Raw genomic sequence first — 23227 nt, forward strand, 5'->3', positions numbered from 1 at the left:
ATTTTTTTTAAAAAACATAGTCATTCACAATTGACTTCAACTTACTCCTGTAATAGATTTGTAAAATTTTATTGTTCAAAAATTTAGCTTCAATCTTATAAAAAGATGCAAAACTGAGATATTAAAAGAATTTCTAGAAACTACAACTGAAAGTTAAACTGTGTGTAGAAAGAGGGAAAGAAACATGAAAATCGCCACAGAAGGAAAATGGTTTTCTTAAGAAAGTTAAAAATAGCGTTTATGATTTCAATTTCTTAAGCATAGAAAATACATTAGTAATTATAAATTATATATTCATAAATGTGACATTTAAAATATTTATGTATCTAAAAGTATAAATACTCTTCGGTAGTATTAAATATATATATTTCTCTTCGGAAATGCAGATATTTATTTAAAATCATGTAAGAAAATTTTTTTTAAACTGCAGGAATTATAATCAAAATTTTAAAATTCTAATATCTATATTTATAACACGAATTTAAAACAAAACCTAAAAAAAACTATTTATTTGAGTTTATGTAAAATATATGGCTTTCATATTTTATTTCAATTTGATTTAATTTACTTAAAAGAGCGCTTTTCGATTCTGATTAATCCATATTTTTTTACATACAATTGAAAATATTCGTTAAATTATATTTGTAATAAAGAAATTAATTTATTCAAAATATAACTCACAAGTAGAACGAAAAAATTTGTACAAAAAAATAGCAACAATGAAACTGACTAAAAAAGACGTAAGAAAACGGCACACAAACAAAAAAGTTCCCGAATTTGGTATAGATGTTTGAAGGTAGGTGGGAAATGTAAAGAAACCTTTCTCCCCTTATCTTAAAAAGGTGAGACCTCTCATAGTGACTAAAACAATAAAACAAATCCCACTGTAACTTGATCCTGTCTCTTAACTGAGGAGGAGATTTTTTCCCCTATTCTTCCTCTGAAAGTGTCACATGCCCACCACAGGACCCCAAGATCAGATGTGACAACTGCTGTCATAGCCCCCCGGAAAAGGTTAACCGCTTAACTAGCTGTTTGTTTGTTTATTTAGAAAACGAGGTGAATATATATCTTCTAAAATTTCAAGATATGACGCTTTGTCCAGTTTGTTAATCTTATTTGGGAGAAGCTGTAAGAGTGAAAATGCTTTTCTTTGTGTAGAAGAAAAACGATCTTTCAACGATGATATAATGGAGTCCAAATAAGGAATAAAGATTGACTTCCTGAAAAATTATTCGCCGTTTTTAGAAGGCACATTCGATATAAAGGGTGATTCTAAAAAGATGGGCAAAATTTTAGGAAGTGATAGTACACACCCAAGCAAACAATTTTTTATCAAAAAATGCATGGTCGAAAACAAAATGCAAAGGTGCTGGCGCTGGCACATTAGGAAAGTTGTTTGATGCAAATGTGAAAGCTCCATTCCTGTTGCGAGTTACTGCGCTGCGTTATTAGTCCCTGCTTGTCGCCAAGCTTATGGCCGCTGCAGGGTAATTTCGTGATATTCCTGGTGCTTCAGAATGTTCGCCTATCTTTTCTTCGCCGTTGTACTGCGTGCATAGCCGCTGCTGGCCACTGTTTTGAACACTTATTGTAATCACATGCCATTAAATTAGCTTTTATAACTTAACTTCATCGTTCTTTGTGTGTTTTTGCCTCACATAAGAACATAAACTTTGACGCCCTCTAGTGGTTTTGCGTTTTGTTTTCGACCATGCATTCTTTGATAAAAATTGTTTGCTTGGGTGTGTACTATCACTTCCTAAAATTTTGTCCATCTTTTTAGAAAAACCCTGTATAGCTATATTTTTAAATTTCCTTTAATAAAATATAAATAATACTATATTTTCTAGTAGTTATTTAGTTTAAAAAAGGTGTATAACACGAACTGACTTCTCACAACTGTAAAACTTCATCAACACAATCAATACCAATATTAAGCGTGCACAAACACGTTAGAATACAAAACTACTGTTTGTAGTTATTTGTGTTTCAGAGTCAGTAGCTGTGCCATCAATACAGTTTCTCGAGGCAAAATTTGCAAGTGCAAGAAATTCGCACTTTTTTTTAAATATCTTGGTAACAATGAAGAAATGTATTTTGAAAAAAATTAACAGATGAAAGCATATGTAATAACAAAACAAAATGTAATAACAGAATATTTCTATTTTTTTGGGGGGGAGGGAGGGGTTAGTTTTTTAGAGGGTTGCACCCCCTTTCATATTATTCTGCCGACGCCCTTGGATCACATTGATAATTTTAAATCATTATGCCAGGTTAAGTATTACAGAACGCACAATACACAACTTCTTTGATTAGAGCTATAAGCTAACAAACACCTTTTGTTATTTTAGAGATATTTGACAAAACTGAATCATTAATAGTTTACTTTAAAACAATGGCTTCGGCTGATTTCATTTCTTGAAATGTCCCCGATTTTAAAAATCGAAAATCCGGCTTCTTAATAAGTTTGCAATTGTACTCATTCGACTCCATGTTGAATTTTGTATTTTTAGAGGTTAGTCTACCGTTTACCTGCAATCCGGTTTACACAAACCTATTCGCACAAATTCTATATTTTATTATTTATGTATAGATTATTTTAATAGCTAAATAATTATGGATTTAAATTGTAGTATATATTGACACATTTTAGTTCATTTAGTAATTTTTTACTAAATTGACTAGGATCTTTCATTCATTTAAATGTCTATGGTATACTTTTTTAGTCTATGTAATTTAATTGGGGATATTTTTATAGGAATGCTTGGAATGATTTGGGAGACATGTCTTCACTGAGAGCAATGCAAAAGTATATTGAAGAACTGACCAAAGTAAGAACAAAAAACAATATTTTTTACTTGTTTCTTATATTAGTACAAATTTCTGCAAATGTATTGTACAGTGTAACGTCCCATATCCAGACGTCCCTTTTCCGGAAGGGTCGATTTCCCAGACACTTTTTAACAATCAAAATAAACAAACATTTCTTCATCTTCCCCTCTCCTTTAAAAAAAAAAAAAAAAAAAAAAAAAAAGTCTTTTGACAGGTTTTCCCCCTTCTCAGCTTCTAGAAATCTATGCATTGAACCCATAAATCAACAGAAAAGAGAACAGAAGATCTACTAAGACCATGAGGCTCCTCCTCTGGAATGCAGGAAAGGGGGGGGGTTGTTTTCAAAAGAGCACAACTGAGTCCCCTCCCTCCCCCTTCTTTCCTATGCAGCTGGCTAGTAAAAGAGGCATTTCCTGGAACCTTTTTGAATGTTAAAGTGGAGGGGGAATCCCCTTTAGTCACACAAGAAAAAATAAAGAGAACCCAATTAGCATGCCACGCCTTTATGCTTGATTGATAGCCAATGATGGGAGAGAAAATATGAATTTGTCACTGCTCCGCCCTCAACTTGAATGACAAGTAAGGAGGAAATGAATTTTTCTTCTCCACCTACCCACCTTATTGAATGACGTGAATTTCCCCTTCTTGCTTGAATCGTTCTAGTTCAAAATGGTGGAGAGAGCAATTAATATTTTCATAACTGGGAATTTTTTTCGTTTTCTATATTTATTTTTAGAATAGCAATAATTATTTTTTTTCTAATATTTTATTTACGTTTGATTAAATATCATTCTAATACTAAAACATTATTGCCCGAAAAATAATGTTTATTTATTTTCTGCTTCTTAGATTCAGATCATTTTAAGCTTTGTTTACCTTGGAGGTCAATTATACGGAAAAATCAAATATACGGACTTCGGAAAGTCCCGCCGATTCCGGATACGCGACTTTCCACTGTATATCTTTTATTCAGAAATGTTTTTTTTTTAACTATTTTTTTATTTCTTATGCTTTTTTTAGGAATAAACAGTGGATCTTAACATACCCAATTTATTTTGTACTAGTATTCGTAAGCCAATACCAATCAGCTTCCAAAGAAATTCGATTATAGTACAATACAGAACCCGTTATCCGGAAATCAAAAAACCGAAAAACCGAAACGAAATTTGATACATTTTCCCGCCATTTTTTTTTTTAGAAAACTTTTTTTTCCTCCTAAGATTTTTGGATTTTTCTTTCTTTTTTGAAAGAAGTTAATCTTACCATCATTTTGGAAATAATCATTAGTGTACTACTTCATTGTTTTTTCTTCTTTTTAAGATTATTTCCAAAATTTTTTTTTTTTAATGGGTTCAACAATAAAAAAAACGGCTTTTTGTAGCGATCCAGAAAACCAGAAAAATCAGTTATCCGGAATAGCTATGGTCCTGATCGTTCGGATAATCGGTTCCCTACTGTACTACAAAAATTGCAAATTTTTGCTAGAACATGTTGATAGTTTTGTAACTTGTAAATTTTACAAACAAATAATTCAAATTCAATTTTTTTGCCTTAAATTGTTTTAGGAATTATATAGTACTATATAGAACTATGTTAGAGTATAATATATATATATATATATATATATTATACTCTAACATAGAGATGCACAACCTTTTTGAGTGAAGAGCAACTTGCACAGCAAGTGGATTAATGAAGAGCCACGTGCATATTTAGTCATGTTAGCAGTAAATATGATAATTTTTACGTAAACATTAGTGTTCTAAGCACTGAATTTTTTATCAGTAAACTTAATAACATATTTGCAGGAAATTAAATACTTTTAATTATTTAAATTTATTTAAAAATAAAAAGCTGCAACTTTTTTTGAAAAACTTTTTCAATATTTCACAATAATTAATTTATTTAAAAAAATGCATACATATATATTTATATATAGAGAGAGCTTACAGAATAAAGTGAGAGAAAAAATATGCGCATTTTATTTGCGTGTTGTATAAACATCGTAGTTAAAGTAGTGGTATTGTAAAATTCGCTAAGAACAGCATCCCAATAATTGCAAAAAAGTGTTTAAATTTACAATGAAATTAGCATGAGTAAAGTGCGCCAGTGAAAAATTTTTGAACTAAGTGATTTGAAATCCGCATGTTGTACTAAAAATCAGAATTTTTAAAACTAAGGGAGAATGCATCGCAAAAAATGATTAAGCACTACTTGGATTTGCAAAGCAATCGGCATAAATTAAATACAGCAAAAAGTTATCAATTAAATGTGTGATTAACTCATATGCACAATAACACATGAGTCGTAATATCATAAGAAATTTATTGGGAATTTATAAACAACATGGAAATTAGTAGTTATAAATGCCAAAAAAACAATTTAAATGTCCCTAGGATTTCTGATAAAATTAGGAAAACACAGCACGTCAAAAAGGGATTAGTATTTAAATAATCAATTTGAAATTTGCGTATCATAATAACATCGTAATAAAAATATAATGCATTGGAATCTTAAAAACCACATGGAAATTGGTAATTATAAATGCCAAAAAATTATCGAAACGTCTCTGGGATTTATGATAACATCGGCAAAAATTACTCAGATTCGAAATTTGCATATTGCAGTGTTTTCACTACAAAGCGAGAACGCGAGAATCTCGCATATTTTTTTCTTTTCTCGCATTAAAAAATGATTAACGCGAGAAGTTCTTGCACTCTATTAATGAATTTCAAAATGAGCGAATCTCGCGAATTTTGGAAAAAATTTCGTCTTCCACTATTTTAAATGAAATACGTTTCTCAATCCTTAACCCCTTGATCTTTCCTTATTTTCAACATCGGTCATTGTTATCAAGCTTTCCTATTTACCAGTATTGTTCAGAACCAGTGCGAACAGCAGAACACAATGCCCCCCACCTCCGAAACCCTTTCAGAACACATTTCTCTTCAACCACATGTTAACCGTAGGTAAGGTTTGTTCATGTAAGACGTTTAAATTTTTTGAGCTTGAATGTAAGATGGACAAATACCTTGTTAAGGCAACATTTTCTAATCCATAACGCACAAATGAAAAGGAAACAAATGTCGGTAGGAACGGTCAAAACAAAACAAGTACGGATATTCAATGGATACGGATCAAATACTAGCAAGAAGTAAGAACATGAAAATAACTTCGCTATTCTATAGCAGAAATAATTGAAAAGCCTATGCTGGCAGGTGAAGAGGATAGGAAAGTGTGTGCACAATGCTACAAATTTGCTTAGTGGTTCCGAATAGTTCAACATCTGTTGCATCCAAAACCGAATTAAGACAAAATATACTAACAGATTGACTGATAAGCATTTGAGCAACCTAATGAGAATAGCTGATGAAAAAGTAGATATAGAACATTTTCCATGTGATAATGCAGCAAGAATATTCAATGCTTTAAAAATTAGAAGATGTTAAAAATGAAATATTTCTTTTCCAAGTCTATTCGTGTTTTTTTCATTTTTAGAAATCTCACCTAACTTTTTGAAATCTCACCCAGTTTTTGAGAAAGGGTGAGAAATTCTCACCCAATTTTTTTCTGTAATGAAAACACTGATATTGTAATATCATATTAAAAATATTGAATCTTTTTAAACCATGTGGAATTTCTTTGCAATAACCAAAGATAAAGTAATTAAGAATCAACATAAATTTGCAATAGAATCAGTTCAAATTGCGTGCATTAAGAGTTATGAATCAAATTTGCAATTCTAAATTTTCAACATTCTTTTTTATTTTTCTGAGGAAAAAAATTTCATTTCATTCAGAAGCTCCCGCGGGCCGCAAGTTGTACACCCCTACTCAAACAATTATTTTACTAGGTTTTTTTTCCTAGCGTTGATATGGAATTGTCGCTTAATTTTATATTTTTGTTACTTATACCATATGTAAAAATAAAGAAAAAGGATCGAAGTCTTTGTGAAGTTCTGTAATAAAAAATCTATTGTCTTTTGTGTGAACTATTTTGTTTTTAATAGACCTATACATAAGAAAACTCTTTGTTTATTTACTTTTGGAGCAAGCTGCTATTAAAATGGGACTTAGATTATTATTTGCAAAAACATTTCTGGTTATAAATTAATCTACTAATTTTGGCCATGTCTTTCAGAAGACATGTTGAATCTGTATTTAACATCTATACAAAAGGAATATGTAAAGGAAAGGGAAGAGAACATTATTTTAATTAGTAAGTTTTAAAACCAAAAAAATTTTTCCAACTAAAATATTAAAAGTATCTAGTTTATTTTAAACTTGACAAGCATAAACAAAGAAAAATTGTCTAACACTAATTTGCATACTTTTTATTAATTAAATTTAACTAACATGAAGAAAAAAAACTATTTACCATTTTAAATATAACTATCTAATGAATATTTATAAAAAAAATATCATACTTTAATTACTAATGTATATACATATATATATATACATATATATATATATATAATTTACATTCTGCATTTGTATATATTTGATATTTTTATTTGGGTAATTGTTACCTAGTTTGTAAATGTTTTTTGCTTATTTCATTCTGCATATTATTTATTTCAATTGAAATGTCTATCATTATATTGTATAATATTACCTGGTTTATAAATGCACTCTTTATATTATTTCTCTTTATTTAGGTGATTGAAACAATGTCATACAATGAAAAAATTGCAAAGTTTTTATCTTTAATGGGATCTTTTTATGAAATTGTATCACCTGAAGATTGTGAAGCAGAATCTGATCAGAGTAAAAAAAAAATATTTCTACTTAGCTAAATTTGAATATTCTATTTGGCTTTTTCCTTTTTATGTGATTTAAACCTAAATAAATTAATTTTTAATTAACAAAACAAATAAATTAACAAACCAAAATAATAGAATAAATAAATATTATTTGGAAGGAAGGATTTAAATTTTGGTTGAAGTTTTCAGAAAGAAGTCCCTATTATGTAATAATTATTAATTTTTTATGTAGAATTTGTGTGTGAAAATAGGGCTTTTACTTTATATTAAATTTAAAGTCAATTTATTTTTGTAAACTTTATCTTTGTCATTTTTTTTTTCAATCTAACTGTAAGAAATGAAAAATTATATGTTATTTTAAAAATCTATCTAAAACTACTATCATTTATGAAAAATTATGCGAGACTTGATATTTTATCTTTTGATTACAGTTGGAATCTTGAAAATTACTTGAATTTCATTTTGATTTTTAAAGGCCTTTGAAAATTGTGCAAAGTTCTTGTAAATTTCTAAATGTCCTTGAGAAAAATGAAAAATTCATAAGAAATGGACCCTCAATCTCCCAATTTTTCCGTCAACTGCTTTTCCACGTAAAACTTATCAGACAGATGTGTAAGGATGTGAGAAATCCTTCCCTGTCTTCATAACGATGAAATGAATGCTTGCTGTGCACATCCAGTGTTTCAAGTACTGCATAAATAGTATTGAAACATAATACTTGCATATTTCTCTATAGAAATAGTATATTTATCACAATTTGTGTCAAATTAGTACTCAAACGTACTTTCTTTACTGAAAAACTACTTCACAAAAAACCATTTTTTTCCTAAATGGCTCTGAACTTCATAAATAAAATGATAAGAAAAGAAAGAAATGAAAACAAAACTATCAAGATCCATTGTAAAAATAGAAAAAGTGGGTAAACCCTCTCTTTCCAATGTATTTACTAATAGTGTTAACATTATACAAATATCTACTTTTTATTTTGTTACTAATTAATATTTTTATAATTAAGCATATTTTAATTCTATGCGAAGAAAATTTATGCTATAAATATTTTATTTATAATCGTTAGGTTAGTGTTTTGTTACATTAATAAATTATAAACTTTGTTATTTAATGTATGTTTTAGTAATTTTACTTAGAATTTAAAAATATATTTCATTTTTAGAAGCAATGTATAGTCAGTGGTCTGAAGATATTATTCCATCTGCTGTTATAGAAAACTATGAATCTCGTACTATATCTGATATGTATAACATAACTAGAAGAGAAAGACAACTTGACTTCTCAACAAAGAAAGAAGTAAATATCAATGTTCAAAATACTTTTTATGGGCATGAGATTTTTTTCCCCCTTTTTATTATCATTTTTCTCTTTTAATTATTTTTTGATTTTTTATTATATTTCCATGGATGTTAAAAACTAACCACACAGCTGCAGATTTTTTATCATCCTTTTTTTTTAATATGTAAAGAAAATCAATCAAATTTTCTGCACTCAAAATAGTTTTTATTTTAATCATGTGTATTCTTTTTTTTTCCCCTTTTGCAGTCTTATAGTTAACATGATAAGTTTTTAATATCATTGGTAAAAATCATACTACTGTGATGAATAATATATTTCAAATATTATTATAGCTTTTGGTGCCTAACCTTTAGTTAAATTAAAATGCAGAGCCTGACTAAGGCAGGGGCATACGGGGCAGTTGCCCTGGGGCCTCCACATCAGAGGTAGGCCCCCAAATCGAATAGAAAGTTTATTTTACATTTCCTTCTAGTCAAAATATCAGTACAGTGTAAAATCCGTCGGTTTTATGTTAGCTTCTTCATTACTCTATTGTATGAACATAAAAAATCTGTATTTTGTACATCAAAATATCAGTACAGTGTAAAATCCATCAGTTTTATGTTAGCTTCTTCATTACTCTATCGTATGAACACAAAAAATCTATATTTCGTAAATCCACGACTTTATAGGGCAAATTCAGTCAATCAAAACCTTGTATTTTTACATATTGCAAAATGCAATATGTTTACATAAATACAGGTTTCTTATTGGCTTATTTGAGCTATCGTAATTGTGAAAATTTAGTTGAATTCCTTTCTAAATGTCAGCAAGGATATGAAATTTTTGCAGCTAAATGACTAAGTTGACAATCAGAAAACTAATGAAATGGACAGAGTGTTATTTTGTATGACGATTGAAGATGGTGGGGGGATTTTATAGCTGTTTTAGGCTCTAGTCAATTTTCTTGTTATATATCTATAATGAGGTGAAAAATTTAAATACTTCCATAAAGTTCGGTTCATCATTACTAAAGTAAAGAAGCAAATGGGGGCCTCAAAAGAAGTTTTTGCCCCAGACCCCAATCAAGCTAAGTCAGGCCCTGTTAATATTGTGCATTGCAATTATGGAAAGTATTTAACTTTTTCTGATGCAGAAATCTCAGTTTGGGTCTACTTATTATAAACAATGTAACAAAATACTAGAAATGTGAAATCGTTTACTAAGCATAAATTGTGTATTCTTTATCAATATTTTTTTCAAACAATGTAGAGTTAAAGTAAATTTCTTAGTTCTACCAAAGGTAAGTATAAATAAAACCAAACATAACATTAAGTATATGTATCAAACAAAACTTTTTTAAAGACTTTGAGGTCCTGAATTCAATTACATTATTTATTTTTAAGCCCTTTCAGAGGTCTTTAAGTTAATCGCTTCCAAAAAAAACATTTTGCTTTTTATAACAGAAAGAAAAAGATTGCAGCAATCATTATGCTCTTGTAATACAATAGGATAGCATGTGCAACACTCTTTTGAGAAGTCAGGGGTTCAATGCTGGAAGACTTCATAATTGCTTATTAATTTGTTTTTGCTATATCTCTATATTAATTTTTTTGCCTAATTTTTTTCATAAAATTTTTATCATATATTTTTATCATGTTTTTCATAATTTTGTAACAGCCAATATTTTTATTGATAATAATCAAATATATCATTTAATTGCATGATGTACACTAATTAATTATTGACATTTAAATATTCTTTGCTGAAACATTTATAATAATTATTTGTTTCTAATAAAAATTAAACTTTGAGATATTATCCAAATTAAAATATGAAATTATCTGACACTTTTCTTCATAATACTATGTTATGTAAGAAATAGTTGAACAAACAAGGTAGGCAGATAAAGCTGAGATCGAGCATTTTTGATAAAACTACTACTATGTAAATATAAAATTCTAACATTTAAGAAATTTTGTACAAGGTGCTCGTTAGTAAAAAGAAATGAAAAAGAAACTTTAGAACCCAGTTTTGTCCAACTTACTCCTTACATGTATCTAGTTTGTCTACACCTTTTTAAAAAAATGCATGATTGACTGAGCATAGCTTGAATGCTGCCCATCATCCATCCAAGAAGGTTAAAAATAATAGCCGCCAAATAAAATATTTTAAATCTTTCTAAAGTTAATAAAGTAGATAACAAATCTTTCTAAAATATTTTAATCTTTCTAATTTATCTAAAAGTTCTCATAATGATATTTTCATGATTTTTCTTCTCTTAATAATACTGTATAGAACTATATTACTTTTACCACAAGCTGTTTTATTATTATTATTTAGAAATGTGCTGCATTTTTCATTTGTCATTACAGATTGAAGGCATTGGACATTTAGCTAATAAATCTAGTCTGAATCCCCAAAGTGTAAGAAGCAATGCACACCAAGTTACGAGAGAAAATTTTCAACGAAGTTACTCACAATCTTCTTTGTCATCATCAACTAATTCCAGTAGTGACGTTTCAAATTTTGATCTCCTTTCTGATTTATCAGGTAAATGTTTATTTACTTATTGTTTAAATTAATAATAATACAGTTAGAAAGTTTGATTTTCATTTCAACTTCTTTGATAAATATTTTTTTTTAAAAAGAGAAAATACCTCTATTTTACTTTTGATTATTCTTTTGCTTTTGAAGTCTCTAAATTATAATTTAATGTATCTTTTACTTTATGAAAATTTATATTTTATTAATTCTTAATGTGATGTTTTTTTTTTTTTTTTTCTTTTTTTTTCCATTTTATAGGTCATTAATAATGTTCCAATGCAAAAAAAAAAATGTTTTTAGAAAGTACCTTTACTTTTTTAAGTCTCTAAATATATATTTAAAATTTTAATTCAATATTTATACATAACTTATTATATTTTATTTTATTTATTAATTTTATTTATTTATTTTGAAATTTTTTATTTATGAAATTTCAAATAAATATTTCATTTTTAAAATTTTTTAACACCTATTTACAAATTCGTTTTTTTTTTTTAAAGTACCTGCACTTAATCTAAATTATTTTTTCTTTTGTTGTTCCTAAATATATTTGTATTTAGAAATTTTTTTTTTCTTCTGAAAATTTTTAGATGTTGAATCACAGGTTGTGACTGAAAGAGATAACGTTCATTTACTTCAGAGTAGACAAAACTCCCAAGTGTCTCATTGTCCAACTCATAGTGATATTTTTATTCTCACTTTTATCAATTTACAAAGTTCTATGAATGATATTTTGGAAAAGATGGAAAGCCTAAACACTTTAGCTAATGAGGAAAACCAAGACAAGTGTCAATATGTGAGTAACATTATTTCCTTTTAACATATAACAAAGTTATAATAACAATGTCGCTTCCAAATGTTAATGCTGATCTTTTTTAAATATTGTTCACCTTTCACCATGTAAAATATTTTGTATACAATCTACATCAGGGTGCATAGCGTTTGTAAAAATTAAATGTGCTTATTTTTGATTTACGATTTTTAAAAGCCCTTAAGGGTGATTTTTTTATTTGGGATTTGTAAAAAGTGCTTAATTTTCTGTCTTTTAAAAAGAGATTTTTTCTTTGCTGTGTCAATTGTCGTTCTAAATTACAAAAAATGCATGATTTTCACAATTTTCTCTGCGATATTTATCAGAAACTAGTTATTTTTTCATGATTATGTAAAGTTTTTTGAAATGTTTTTGAATTTTATTGATTTTATGTTTATAAATTAAGAACTTTAAATGATAGGGAAAAAATTTTATTACTGCACAGATCCTATTTATGATTTTTATTTGGAAAGTGATTAAATATATTTTTTGAGTACTTAAAAAGTACTTGAAAAAACTGGCTATGCACCCTGTATATGTATTTGCAGCGCAAGAGGTTTTACTTCCACCATTTTGGTGTGTTGTCATTTTGGTTCATTACTTCTCTTGCCATTGCTATTTTTATTTTTTAGATATTGATATTTTAAAAAAATAGAAAAAAATATGCAAAACATTCAGGGTTTAAAAAAACTGAACCCGGGTGGGTTTTGTCTGGATTTTATTGGGGTTTTTTAAGATATTACCTAGTAACACTTTTTAGATTTAATTTTTAATTTAACAGAGAACTATTTTAATAAAAAGAAACCTTTAATAGGAAATAATAATTAAGTTATGAATTAAGATAAAAAAAAGTTTTAATTTTAATGTAGTACCATCTTTTCATGCCATGTATTAATAAGACTCTTTAATTAATTCTTTCCTTGAGTAAAAATAAAATCATAATTATTGGGATCAGTGAAATATGCTGTTTTCTGTTTTATTTATTTATTATTAAACATTCATAAATTAATAGCTTCATTTTTTAGTTATAAAGTAAGCCTTTTGCAGGCCAACTAACTACAGAACTGCTGTTTATTTAACAATTTTCTTAGTAGTGTTATGAATTACTCTTTAAACTATGTATAGTTAGTTTTGATTTGAAAATTCTAGAATTAATATATTTAAGATAAATATGAAGTCCCTTAAATCTATTTATCTTTTATCTTATTTTTTATATATCTATTTTGATTATATTAATAAAAAAACCCATTTGAGCCCTTATTTCATTGGGTTTGTGGGTAGGTCAAAAACCCTGAAAACATTCCTTGTAATTTTTCTTATTTCTACTTTATTAACTTTTGGCTACTTAGCCTCTTGACAATTAGCCTTTTTTCAAACACTTTCTTCTATTAAGATAGGAGTTATTTAAAAAGATTTAGGTAATGAACCAATCTAAATATAGTATCTTGGAATGGTTCAAGGTGTGTGCAACATGTCCAGTTAGCACAAACCAGGGTTGGCAGGTTTTTGACATGTGACAGTTTTTGACAGTTTAAACCATGGTTTAAACCGTCACGTCAAAAACCTCACTGTCAAAAATGTCGAAAATGTCAAAAACCTATATTCATATGTGAAATTTAATTAATACATAAAATTTATATATTTTTTAAAGGATAGTGTTTCTAAATATGTTCTAGAAAAAAATAAATTTTAAATTTTGAAGAAACACTTATATTTTGAATAGTAACCAAAATCTTGTACATACTTTTGAAAACTCACATCTTTTGTAATATTATGTATATACATTTTCATGTGTTATTGAAAATCTGCAGTGATATTATTAAGAAATTTATTTATAACCAAATTTAGTGTATAGTATACTAAAAATTAGACATTTTTAAAGATAAACATTAGCAGTTTTGTACATTAGACATCTTCTTTTAAAGAAAAATCTTTTTAATATTCTTTTAAATCTTCTTAATAATCTTTTTAACATAAGACAATACAAATTTAAGTGCTTTCTGTTAAATACACAGAGTAGTTAGTGTCGATTTACAGTATATTCAGCCTATTCATTTACTATGCTGAAAATTTAGTTTATCCAAATACTTGTGAATTTCATTTTGCTGAATACGATATAGTTTTGTTGAATATCTAAATATTCAGCTGTTGAATAATTACTTCTTGCTTTCAAGATATGCATTATTTGTATTCTTAATACAAGTGGAGAAAAAAAAATTAAGAGATAAAAATTGTTTTAAAATGATAAGTGTAATAATTATAAATAAATATAATAAACAATATGAATTATATTTATCATTATTCATAAATATAACTACAGGGTTCCCACGGTCCTTGAAAGTCCTTGAATCATTTTTCGCTAAATTTAGGTCCTTGAAAGTGCTTGAAAAACGTCTTAGGTCCTTGAAAAACTTGATAGGTCCTTGAATTTGTCCAATACTGCCGGCGGCCCTTTTTATAAAACACCCGCGGATCTTTCTCGTTCTTTCTGTTTTGTTCCCGAGCTCTCTCACGTGGTTTTTAACGCCACCGTTTCTAACCAGGCCTAGCGTCTTGGTGTCTGCCAAGCGCGCGGAGCACAGCAGACAATCAATGCGTTCGGGGCGAGACTCCATTTCATCTTCTGTCGAATATGCTTAGATCTTCTTTTTCTTATCGAAACTGGAATACTCTCGAATTTCGTAACAATATGTACCTGGTAGTTTTCAATAAATTTGCCGTTTTACCATCCGCACTTGTCCTTACGTTTGAGTCATTTCAAAACTTTATTGTAACGCGTATTCGCAAAGGCACGGCTTCGTATTTGTGTTATGTAGTTTAGACTACTTATGCCTGGGAAGTGCTATTTTTATCCCCAATGGATGGATAATCAAGCTTATAAAGAATGGATTTTATTGATGCCCGAAAAGAAGTTCAGAGCCAAGTGCCGATTATGCATGAAGGAGATCGATATCGCAAAAATGGAAGAATCTGCTCTGAAATCACACATGAAAGAAAAGTATAACAAAAAAGCAGTCTCATGCCCCGAGTTCTCTTTTTCCAAAGGCATCAACATCTAATTCATCTGGTGTAAATACTCCTTCAACATCGTGTGCCTCCATGTGAAACAGAAACTTTAGTGGCCGAGGTAACATTGTCTTCTTATCTGGTCAAAAGGAATGTGCTTGATGCTGAAATTCTCTGGAGTCTGAAGTGCATCACTAGTAATTATTCATGTAACTCCTGTGAAGGGATTAGTAAATTGTTCTCCAAAATGTTTGCTAATAGCTGTATGGCGAGAAATTTTTTTTTGTAGTGCCACAAAGTGAGCCTATTTGGGCTCCTTTGGATTGGCACTATACTTCAAAGGGATTCTTATAAATGAGCTGAAGAATGTTGATTGCTACACTGTACTCTTTGATGAGACGTTAAATCAGTCTCTACAATCTAAGCAGATGGACATTATGGTAAGGAATTGATAATAAAGTTTGCACTAAGTATCTTACCTCCCAATTTATGGGTCATGGAACTGCAGAAAATATTTTGTCCTCTTTTTACAAATGCATGGATGATGGTTAAAAGCTCTCTAAAATACTTCAATTATCCATAGATGGACCCTATGTCAATTGGAAATTCTATTAGAAGCTTCAGTGTGAATTAAAAGAGAAATATTCCCACTAGGTCATATTCATTGGCAGTTGTGGATTACACATAACGAATAATGCTTTTAAACATGGTGAAAATGGGATATGTTCCTTCTAATTTTTATTTTCCGATAGAATTGTTGCTGCATAACATTTAGAGAAGGTTGTGTAAATTATGGATGAATAATTTCAGAAACAATGTTTAATAGAGGAGAGGAGGGGGTTATGGAATAGTCATGGAATCTGAAATGCCTAAGATTTAGCTCTGTCTTTCATGCAACCTTCACATGGAAATACACAGGATTAAAGGATTTCACCATTAACACCTCATTACCATTTGTTATAGATTGTGCTGAAAATGATTTTGTGAATTAATATGTAAAACCAGTAGGGTTGTTTTTAAAAAAATATACATTTTAGTCCATAATACATATACTTTCTTTTCTCTATATAAGCAAAGCATTTAGGTACTATATTTGAAATAAATTATTGCCACAACAAGCATTGTTGCTTCTAGTAAAATAGAAGAGAATAATTTTTAAAATTGGTCTTAGATTAAGGTCCTTGAAAATTTTGTTGAGGTCCTTGAAAAGTCCTGGAAAGTCCTTGAATTTCAATCTCATCATAGAGTGGGAACCCTGAACTACTTTTAAATTCAAATTAACATACTGGATAATAAAGATATTCGGTATAACATTAAAAAAAAAATTTTTATACACTTGTATCAAGTTTGTATTTATACAACATAACTTGTAAGTTCCTTATAAATATTAGTTATATGTTCCTTATATGTCAAAAATGCATAGTAATAAACTTTTAATTTTCTTAAGTATAAAAAAGAAAAAAAATTTTTTTTTTGAATATAAATATTTAAAAAATTTTTGTGCAAAATTTTTCTGCGCATGCATTTGAATATAAATTTCTGAGATTTTAAATCTGTTATTTTACCTTAATTTTAATTAAAAAATATTTTAAAAACTGCTGATTACCTATAGTATAATTAAATTTCAATATAATGCATGGCAACTGTTGGTAGTTTTGAAGTTTATATATTTTCTTGGCAAACTTCAGTTTTTGACATTTTTGACGGGTTTTTGACGGTTTAAACCAGTATTATACCCTTGTCATGTCAAAAACCACTTTTTGACGTCAAAAACCCAACCCTGGCACAAACATATTTCCCTGTGGACTTTACCATTCTCAACATGTAAAAATTTTAGTGTACTTAGCAATACTGGAAATTTATACCATTAAAATTTTATTTAGCTACATGTTTATGATTAATTGAATTTATTTTAACTTACTCAAGCTACTTGATAATTAAGTTTTACTTGTGTAAGTATGTAAATTTAATTAACTAACCATTAACTTGCTAGTTAATAAAATTTTAATACTTAAGAAAAGAACTAGAAATGATATAAAAGGGGTGACAAGTTCGGGATTTTATTTCTTGTTGTACAGTGTGCAAAAAAAAATCACACTGAATAATTTTTGATCTTATCACATGCTAGAACTCAAACTTAATAGTTCTAAGGGAGTGGCCTCAAATATAATAATAGTACTGGAAATATTATGTAACACAGACAGACACACAAAAACGTACTTGCAATGAATAAACATGCATTTTTTATTGATTTAGATTTCTGATCCTCATACAACAAATCAGTAAAATAGGGTCCTAATATTTTGGTCAGAAGACCTCTTAATATTAATATCTCAATCTAATGTCAATGTTTCATTAGACTTCTTAATGTTAATTTTACTTTTTACATGTTTCCCATACTATCCCATATTATTAATTTTTTAATGAATCAAATAAATTTTTAAATACCATTATAAAAAACTTTTATTTCATAACAGTAAAAAAAAATTGGAATTATTAGGTATATAAAATTTTACATTTACACAATTGAATTTTATCAGGCAAAATACAAAATTGTACGAATACTTTCTGGTCAAATATTTCCTTCTGGTGAAATCAGGACCATGTGTCCTGGATTGCAGCTGCCCCTTATATATTGAGGGTCAGAAATCCAAATCCGACAAAAAAGGGTATTTTTATTCAGAGAATGTACATTTTCATGTCTGATTTCGTAACTTAAAATATTGTCTGCACTAATAAGTTTGCATATTTGAGGTAACTCCCTTAAACCATTAAGATTGAGTCTCAGTTTGTTAAAATCCAAACATTATATCAAAAGTTATTCAAGGTTTTTTTTTTTTTTTTTTTTGCCACACTGTACATTAATTTTCAAGTTCCTATTTTCCTTATTTAAAAAAAAAACTAAATAACAGTAGAAAAAATAATATATTTCCCACAAAATTTTTAAATTATTTCTTTCTGCTTAAAAAAAATTATAATTGGTCTTAAGTAAAACTCTGTTGCCTAAATGTAGGATTAAGTAACAAAAAAAGTATTGCTATTTCTTATATTGTAAATTAGGTTTATTATATTATGTTAAATTTAAAGTGAGCAATTCTTCTTGTATAATGGTACAAAAAAATTTCTTTTTTTCGGAATTACTGCAGAAAAAGTATTTTTTCTAAATTCTGCTCAATTTTTCAAAACATTGTTGCCTAATCTTTTATACTCTATTGCAGGGGTGGCGAACCTTTATACAACAACGTGCCATTTTTCCTAAAAAAATGTTTAATTAGGTCATAGACGTGCCGTCAAATAATTTTTACTTCGTGATTATTGGGAAAATAATAATACTAAATACTATCAACTCAAAACTCTTTATTTATATTGAAAAAAAAACATTTTGCTGTGTCTTAGTTATATGCGTAATTCAGCTTAAAGTAACATCAGTGTGACTTCTGTTGTTGCAGATCAGATGACAAATAACTTATATTTAGGTTGTAAGATGTTAGTTTAAGCAGGACTGTTAATTTTTTTTTGCTAGTTATTCATTGTAAGCTTGTTTTTTATGGTTATTAATTGCTTTTTTAGCATGAATTGTTAATTTTTTTATTAATAATTGTTTATTATTTTTTGTGTTTCTTATGAATTTTAATTTAATTGTTACATATGTTTTATAGTGTAATAACATTTGTGTAATAACAAATGTGATCGGTCGCGTGCCCAAAATATTGTGTCGGGTGCCATAAATGGCACGTGTGCCATTTGTTCGCCATCCCTGCTCTATTGGCTTTTTATAATGCTTTGAGTTTTTAAGGTTTTGCTGTAATTAGTGCATCAGACATGCATAAATTTTTCATTTTACCATGCAAAGATGTCATTTGATAACAGTTATTGAAAATTGCACTTGTAAAACTTTAATTGTTTGGATTATATTTAGAACCAAAATCAATTTGTATAATTATCTAATTCATGAGTAATTGTTATTACCTAGAAAGAATTTTATGTACTTTTTTTATAGTGTAGTATTGAACTACTTCAAAAAACTTTTATTTAAAATAGTGCAATGCTAATTTCTCATTGTTTTAATATAAGTATGGGATTCCTTATGTTTTTATTGAAATCCTATAAACATACATTTTACACTATTTCATTTTACCCAAATCTTCCAGAATATATAGAACTAGTGGGCTGCACCTCCTTCTCGCTAACGCTCGTCAACCCCCGAAAATTGCTATGCAATCTTGTATGGTTTGCTTCACAAACCAAGCTCGCTTCGCTCGCTACTAACTTATGTACATTGCAAATGCTCAAAATTCTAAGAATTCAAAACAATCATTCAAATCCATATAACAACTTATTTTTGTTTAAAAAAATTACATCTTTTTAGTAAATACTAAGTCATTAAAATAAATTTGAATTCAAATAAATGACATGTAATTCGTTAAACCTATTAGAAATGTGCTATAGTATAAAATCTTAAGATAAAATTTCTAAAACTGATATCTCTTTAAAAAGGTTAATATTTTGGCTATAATTAAGTCTATTAAAAATTGAAATAAGTGAATTGCAATGGAAAAACCTGCATAAACAAATAAATTCTTGTAAAACAAATAAATTCGTAATATATAAATTTGTGAAAAAAAGCGCTTTCGACAAAATACTAAAATAGAGATCTATCGACAAAGACTACTCACTTATGCTTATCACAAAACTTATGCTCTCCCTGGTTATTTCAGTTTCCGTTTTTAAAAGAGCTATATGTTGAGCCATCTCAGCTAGATTTGGCATGTGACATTTTTAGCGGCAATCATTGGTCGATTTTCTAGCGTTGCCATTCAGGGAGTTGTAATGAGGTTTTTTTGTCGCCGTGTAAGAGAAATATATATATAGATGAGATGATTGAAGTTCTGATTTACATAAAATGTGCTTAAAGTACTGTTTTTATTTTAATGGCAGTCATTGGTCGATTTTCTAGCGTTGCCATTCAGGGAGTTGTAATGAGGCTTTTTTTTGTTGCCGTGTAAGAGAAATATATATATAGATGATTGAAGTTCTGATTTACATAAAATATGCTTAAAGTACTGTTACTATTTTAATGAGTTTTATTTTAATTTCAGAATTCAAACTTTGAAAATGAGTCTGATTTTAGCTTGAATTGGACTGGCACTGTATTTGCTCTTTTGTGGCCTGTGGTTGTGGAAGTAATCTTAGGTTAAAATTTTATTTATTAGTTTTATTTGTAAATAACAAAAATAATAGTTATACGTGCCATGTTGTAAAATTTACTTTTAAAGATTGTTGTAAATGTAAATAAAAGCACAATTTGTTTATTTTAAATTATTAGACAGTTTTGTTTGTGCAGTAAATATTAAAAAGAAAAGACAACAGAAATAAAATAAAAAATTTACAATCAATTTTTTCTACTTTTAACTCTAATTTAAATACTTTTTCTGAACTTCTAAATTTATTTTATAAGGAAAATATAATTTTTTTATTCAATTTATTTTCTATACCTGAAGATTTATTCTTTGAGTCCATTTATCAAAAGAAATATATATATTTAACACGTTCATTGCCAAGCTAAAAATTAAAATTTCGTTTCCTGCTCCTTGAAAGTTAATCCCTTCCCTAGTAACCAACGGGCTAGTTAATTATGCAATAATGATTAAAATGTTTTATATGTATATATATATTTGTGTGTGTTTCTCAAGAAAACTAAGCATTTAAAAATTTTTCTGTAAACTTCAAAACAAACTGAGTCATTATCAAATTTTAAAAAATCCTAATATTTTAATTTAATATTGCTCTAAATCTTAAAAGTAAAAAATAATGTTACAGAAAATATTTCTGAGTAAAAACAAATTTATTTACAAAATAAAATCATGACAAATATGTGAAAAAGAGGTAGTCTGATTTAAATATCATCTACCTGTTTTAGTATTATTCCACTTTCTTAGTGGAATGTAATTTGAAAGATATAGTTTTTATGCAACCTTTCAACCATCCACAAAATGAAATTATGTAAACTGTTCTCACAAAAACTGCAGCCACAATCTGGTAAATATATGGGATAGGTATAAGCTGTGTTATTGGAAATATGAAATAGTCTAGTGCCAAGAAAGCTGTACAACGAACAAGCTCTATCCATGGTGCATGTGATCTGAAAAACACAAATTTTAATTAAATTTCTTACCATATGACATTAAAAAAGTTTTTTTAGGTACAGGGTGCTTTTTGCCTACTAAAGTTTGTATCATCCTCTCAACTTTTAAACAACTTTCTCTACAGTTTAAAAAAATGTGAGTAACTGTAGTAAAATAAAACTTAGCATTATAGAGCCTACTATTAGAATACTGCCGATTTAGTATTCTTATCCCAAAAGCAAGTATAAAATGAGGGGAAAACGAATTACAAAGTTGTTGATTTAGTACTGACAAACACCTTGTAAACATATGCATTGCACATTTTTTTTATTTGTAATTTCCTACACTTTCCAACAAAAAAAAAAGAAAAACAAAAATCTTTTACCACAAGATAACTTTATTTTCAATGTACAAACTTCTTATAAGTTAAAATATATAAAAGTCAAAGGTTTCTTTGATATTAGTTTGTTTTTTCTCTAATATCTTTCCATTAAATTTAAATGTAGAAAATCGCAAACACACGATTGTGCATTTTAAACACTCTTTTCTCATTATTAATGTTCGGTAGGTGTCAATTTGTACTAAAAAATTACTACTCTTAAATTTTAATTCCTTTAACATTTTCTCTTACTACTCACTCAGCAGTTTTATATACTCAGTAGCTGTATGTGATATCATCTTGAAGCATGTACAGTCCGCAAAAAAAAAAAACGAATCACCCTGAGTAACTTTCGTTCTAATGATCGGATTTTCACGAACTAAGTGTCAATCTTAATGGTTCCTGGGGGTGACCTCAAATATGTTAATTAATTAGTGCTAACTATTAATTAAGTTACGAAATCAGACACAAAAACGTACTTTCTCTGAATAAACATATAATTTTTTTTACATATTTGGAATCTAGACCCTTGAATTAGTGGGGATAGACAAAATTTTAAAAAAATTGGGTGGTAAATTGGGCCGCAATAAATGTTTATATATTTGGCGATAGTCCAGAAAACCGCCAAAAAAAGTCGCCTGCGCAAATAAATATTTTAAGATAACCCATTGACTAATTCAAAAGAGGAGTGCTTAATTTTACTAGGTTGCTACGCAACCAAACTCTGATAGTAAAAAAATTGAAATAATGTTCAGTGATTGCTCGGAGGGTCTTAATTTATTGTTAATAGAAAATATCTCGAAGTTTCCAGGCCATAAACAATTTTTTGGGGGATTTCTGTCCAAAAAGCAAAGATATTATTTTAATCTTCTTTGAAAAGTAAATTTGAATCGATTTATAAATTATTTATGATAGTTTTTAGAATTTAAATACATGAACTTTTTATCTGATATTGTTTAGATTACACTGTTTTTACTATACTTATTCGAGGATTTTATACTAAAATAAAATGAGCATAACTTAATATAGCTATATACAAAGTTTTAGGGATAATCATTTTTACAGTTTTAATCGAGTCTTCTAGGCAAGAAAATTTGAAGAAAAAAAAAGTGCTTGAAAAATAAAATGTAGATTGTATAATAATTCTAATGCACATTCACAAGGCTTTCTATAATTTACGATATTTCTTTTTTCTATAACTCAAGGAATTGCTGAATGTTTAGTGGCATTTTAAAAAGATTGAAATATGTTATGTTTAAGAATAAGATATTGAAATAATATGTTGCAAATTGTAGGATTCATTGCTTAAAAAATCGCTTCATTCTACTAGATATTTAGGTTACATCGTTTCCTTTGGATAAAGATGATTAGCAAATAGCATCCTCATGTTTCGATACATTCTGAAACTTATACGTTCGCAAATTCACCATAAAATGTCGCACAGCATATTCTTCAATTACGATAAGCTACAT

At 28.1% G+C, this 23227-nt stretch overlaps 2 protein-coding genes across 10 annotated transcripts in view; one reads left to right on the top strand and one right to left on the bottom strand.

Annotated features, from left to right (window-relative positions):
- Positions 1–23227, top strand: part of LOC107455379 (uncharacterized) — a 48679-nt gene that overhangs the window by 9022 nt on the left and 16430 nt on the right. For all 5 annotated transcript variants that reach the window (XM_087165917.1, XM_087165916.1, XM_087165914.1 and 2 more), the window contains exons 3-8: positions 2762–2834; positions 7496–7604; positions 8772–8905; positions 11263–11440; positions 12025–12230; positions 20351–20444. In XM_087165917.1, coding sequence (XP_087022043.1) covers positions 2762–2834; positions 7496–7604; positions 8772–8905; positions 11263–11440; positions 12025–12230; positions 20351–20444 — 794 coding nt within the window. The remainder of the gene's footprint in view (positions 1–2761; positions 2835–7495; positions 7605–8771; positions 8906–11262; positions 11441–12024; positions 12231–20350; positions 20445–23227) is intronic.
- LOC107450414 (alkylglycerol monooxygenase) overlaps positions 21078–23227 on the bottom strand; it is a 39130-nt gene continuing 36980 nt past the window's right edge. For all 5 annotated transcript variants that reach the window (XM_071178620.2, XM_043047366.3, XM_043047364.3 and 2 more), the window contains exon 12: positions 21078–21393. In XM_071178620.2, coding sequence (XP_071034721.2) covers positions 21174–21393 — 220 coding nt within the window. In that variant the 3' untranslated portion in view covers positions 21078–21173. The remainder of the gene's footprint in view (positions 21394–23227) is intronic.

The sequence above is a fragment of the Parasteatoda tepidariorum genome, chromosome 6 (genome assembly GCF_982258835.1).
Source record: "Parasteatoda tepidariorum strain Cologne lab strain chromosome 6, Ptep-v5.0, whole genome shotgun sequence".
Lineage (NCBI taxonomy): Eukaryota > Metazoa > Arthropoda > Arachnida > Araneae > Theridiidae > Parasteatoda > Parasteatoda tepidariorum.